This window comes from Mesitornis unicolor, unplaced genomic scaffold (genome assembly GCF_000695765.1).
Source record: "Mesitornis unicolor isolate BGI_N332 unplaced genomic scaffold, ASM69576v1 scaffold36459, whole genome shotgun sequence".
Classification (NCBI taxonomy): Eukaryota; Metazoa; Chordata; class Aves; order Mesitornithiformes; family Mesitornithidae; genus Mesitornis; species Mesitornis unicolor.
Window position 1 is genome coordinate 31027 of NW_010205852.1, and position 4144 is coordinate 35170.

General features: G+C 40.9%; 1 protein-coding gene across 1 annotated transcript; it reads left to right on the forward strand.

Moving 5' to 3' along the window:
- Nucleotides 1–317: 317 nt before the first annotated feature.
- On the forward strand, nucleotides 318–3642 carry LOC104546226 (crooked neck-like protein 1). The gene is made up of 5 exons (XM_010191563.1): nucleotides 318–500; nucleotides 2075–2166; nucleotides 2284–2442; nucleotides 2792–2958; nucleotides 3449–3642. Exons 1-5 carry the CDS (start codon nucleotides 318–320, stop codon nucleotides 3640–3642), a joined length of 795 nt encoding a protein of 264 aa, XP_010189865.1.
- Nucleotides 3643–4144: the final 502 nt, after the last annotated feature.

Sequence of the window (4144 nt, forward strand, 5' to 3'; positions counted from 1 at the left end):
GGCGGGCTCTGGTCCTCGGAGCAGCGCTGAGCGCCTCGGCCTGGCCCCGTCGGGCCTAGGAAGCGGCGCGTCCTGGGTCTCTGGGCCAGTGGGCAAAGCGCCCGGTTGCTGTGGCTCACTCCAGCCCCCCACTCCTGCGGCTTCAGGCTCTCCTGGCCCGGGCGGAAGTCGCGTAGGCTCGGGCTGGTGCTGGCGACCAAGCCCCTGGCTACCTCAAGGGGTCCCCAGGTCCTTCCTCGGCAGATATTGAGTGTAGTAAGGCACTGGTGTAAGTTAAACATGAGAGGATTTTTTCAGTTTTGTATTAGAAGGAGAAAATGCGCATCAAGTCCCTTTTTACTTTACAGGTGAAAAACAAAGCACCTGCAGAAGTTCAGATCACAGCAGAGCAGCTTTTAAGAGAGGCAAAAGAGAGAGAGCTTGAACTTCTTCCACCACCTCCACAACAGAAGATCACAGATGTTGAAGAGCTAAATGACTATAAACTCCGGAAGAGGAAGGTAAAGTTAAAAAAACCAACACCCTAATCTTGATGCTTGTATAAAGCACTAAAATTTTTACTGTGTTTTAATTTAAACAAGATGTAATCTGTATTACTTGTGGATTTTCCAGAGGAATAGCAATTCTTAAAAACCAGAAGATTTTCATAGAAAATGCTACTTTTGTGCAAAAAATGTAAGTTAAATGTGTTGTTTAATATAAAAATTGGTAGTGCACAGTATCTCATATGTGACCATGTTCAGAACATTGCAAGGGTCATTACATACATGGTTTATATACAATGTCTTTACCACCACTACTGTCTGTTCAATCAGCGTGAAAGAACTTCAGCAAGCTTTACAGTAATGCTGATGGTTTTTCCACCTCAACTGATTTAAAAAGTGTATTTGCAAGTGATATTTCTATTCTTTGTAATTATGGTATTGCTTAGCATACTTTAGAACATAACTTTCTACTGTAATCATGGTTGTGCTCAATGAGTGTCTTAAAACTTGACCATTTTACATGTGAGTTTTCAGGTATAATTTTTTGTTCTTTATTTAAAATAATTGCTTTGCATGTGCAAACTTGTATGTGGTATTGTTCTGCTTTTTCCTTTGGCTGTCCTTCACCAGCAAAGCAAGCATATCCCTAACAGGGAACTTTAAATGTTCTCAGCACTCAGCAGGTTTTTTTTAGATACAGACAGCATGAGCTAGGGCTGTTATTCCCTGAAGCATATATGCGTATTTTCACAACCAGTGACTGTTGTAGCACAACACCACAGCATGCCTGTAGTCAACCCTGAGCAGGTGTTCATGTTCCTCCTTACTGTGGTGGTTGAGACTCCTTCTGAAGACTTTGGGCCTGACTGTGCTGGATGCTAGGGTACCTCTCTCAGGCACATGCAGAGCAACTGGAGTGAGATGGTCAACACCGCAGCACTGCAAAAGCAATGCTTGATGTTATCTTTTTTCCCCTTCTCTCATATGGCAGTAACAAGTGACCACGTAAACTCTGTTAAACCATGCTTAGCCACGTGTTAAATACCAGTAGCACCGATCCTGAGAACAGCCAGGTGTAAGACTGAAGATGCCCTCGCCATTGCACTGAGCAGTGAAATTTGTCTAGCCCATTTAATGCCACCATAGTAAATTCAGGAAATAAGACATCTTGCTGTAAAGAAAAATTTAGAGCAAAATATACACAGGTCAAAGTGAATAAACTTGTGCTGGTGCATCCAAGTATATTTAAGGTTGTTTGCAGTGACTGGATCCCATCTGGGTAATGTTGCTATTGAAACATTAAGCAGGAGATTTAAAAAGGTAAGATTTTAGTGCTGTCAGTTGTTATTCCATCAGTATTTCAGGTGTCAGCTTGCAGGAACTTGAGTTTGGTCCTTTTCCGTATGATGATCTAAGCTTCTGGCTTCTCTTAATCAGTTTTTAGAAAGTGTTGTAGTGAGTACAATTTGTTCCTACATCTGCAATAAGACACTTAGAACTCATTCCAATAATATTAATGTTTCATAAGCCATGTATAACAAGATTGGTCTGCACAGAGGGATTTCTTACAGAAATAATTTTCTCCTCAGACTTTTGAAGATAACATAAGAAAAAACAGGACTGTTATCAGTAACTGGATAAAATACGCACAATGGGAGGAAAGCCTAAAAGAAATACAGAGGTAATTATAATATAGCTGGAGACATCTCTTATAAACCTTTGAAGACATATGTTGACAAACACCACCAAAATCTTGGAGTCACATTATATGCACAACTTACTTCTCTTTGCTTTCCAGAGCCCGTTCCATTTACGAGCGTGCTTTAGATGTGGACTACAGAAATGTCACACTCTGGCTGAAGTATGCAGAGATGGAAATGAAGAACCGCCAGGTTAATCATGCCCGCAACATTTGGGATCGAGCCATTACCACCCTCCCCAGAGTGAACCAGTTCTGGTACGTTTGCAGAGAAGAGCATTGCTTCTACCCCCAAAGACTACAGATTGTTTTTCTAGTTTGGTATCATGCAAAAGTGCTTTGTCTTCTGTTCGTCCAAGTCTTCAGGCTAATCTGAAAAAAAAAAAATGTTTTGGAAAGGTTTTGTACTTTTCAAGTGGTAAGAGTATTGGGAGAGAAGGATGTGTGTGTGCGCCTGCATGCTGCTAATCACAGCAGTAGGCATTTCTGGGGTGCCAGTGGGGAATAGGTGAAGAAATCTCATTAGTGATCTTTTTAAGCACTGAAAAAATACTTGTGATTTATGTGTTTACTGTGTGATTGTAGAAACTTCATCTTGTTTTCTAAGGTACAAGTATACTTACATGGAAGAGATGCTGGGGAATGTTGCTGGATCACGTCAGGTGTTTGAACGTTGGATGGAGTGGCAACCAGAGGAGCAAGCCTGGCATTCCTACATTAACTTTGAGCTGAGATACAAGGAGGTGGACAGGGCGCGTACCATTTATGAGAGATATATCCTTTTTAGTGCACTGTGACACCTACCCAACTTCAGGCCTGCATTCTTCATTTCTTTCTTAGCTATTCTATCTCCAGCTGTGTCCCTGTGCCCTTTTTTACTGTGGTGTCTTGGGAGTAAGCCACCATGGTGAAAATCAGCAGTAGTTATCAAAAGCATACTCCCACAACTATGTCTATTTAACAGCGCTTACGCTTCCAGGCTTGGTTTTTTTTTTGCAGTCATCTTTTGTTCCAGATCCCTTCTCCTCAAATTTCTGCTACATTTGCCTGATTTTTCTCTCTTTTAAAATTTTCTTTTTAAGTTCTCAGTAAGGCACAAAGCCTTCACATGCTTAAAGCTTTTTTGTTTTTTTCCCAGTTGCATTTTTGCATATGCCATCGTTGGGGGTTGTTTCATATAGTCCATGGCCCTTGTTAGTCACTGGGAAGAATGCAATTTGAAATGTCCAATTCGACCACCACTGTTTCTTTAACATAGCTTTACTTGTTATTGTTCATCCTGATGTGAAGAACTGGATCAAGTATGCCCGATTTGAAGAGAAGCACAGTTACTTTGCTCACGCAAGGAAAGTATACGAGAGGGCAGTGGAGTTCTTTGGAGAAGAGCATATGGATGAGCACTTGTATGTGGCTTTTGCAAAATTTGAGGAGAACCAGAAAGAAGTAAGACTTTCTTGATAACACATCAAACTGATACAAACCACCCCACAAGATTTCTTGAATAGCAAACTCAAGGGCATTTAGCATTCTCTGCAATACTTTTGTTTTTCATCACTTTTGAGTTAGTATTGTTGCAGTCCGAGTTAAGGAGACAGTTGTTTGCTTAGTTTCTATTTGATTTTGGTGACATCAGGGAAATATGTTCTAAGAAAGGTGGGCACCAAATCTGCCAAGTCCAAGAGCGGTGTCATCATATCAAATACACGTCTTCAGTTTTATACATTTTTGAGAGGTTGTAGGCCTTCATGATAAAAAAGAAACAACATCAAAACCCTGAATTAGCCATGTTTTTCTCAAATGATCTCTTTAAAGTGCCCAGGCCATTAGGGAATTGAAAACATTCTGCAAACTCAAACTCGCAACCTCTTAAATATTTTAAATATTCCAAACCTGTAAATGAATAAGAGATGGTTTTGGTATTTACGGTTGTTTGCTTTGTTGGTTCCCCCCGCCCCCCCCC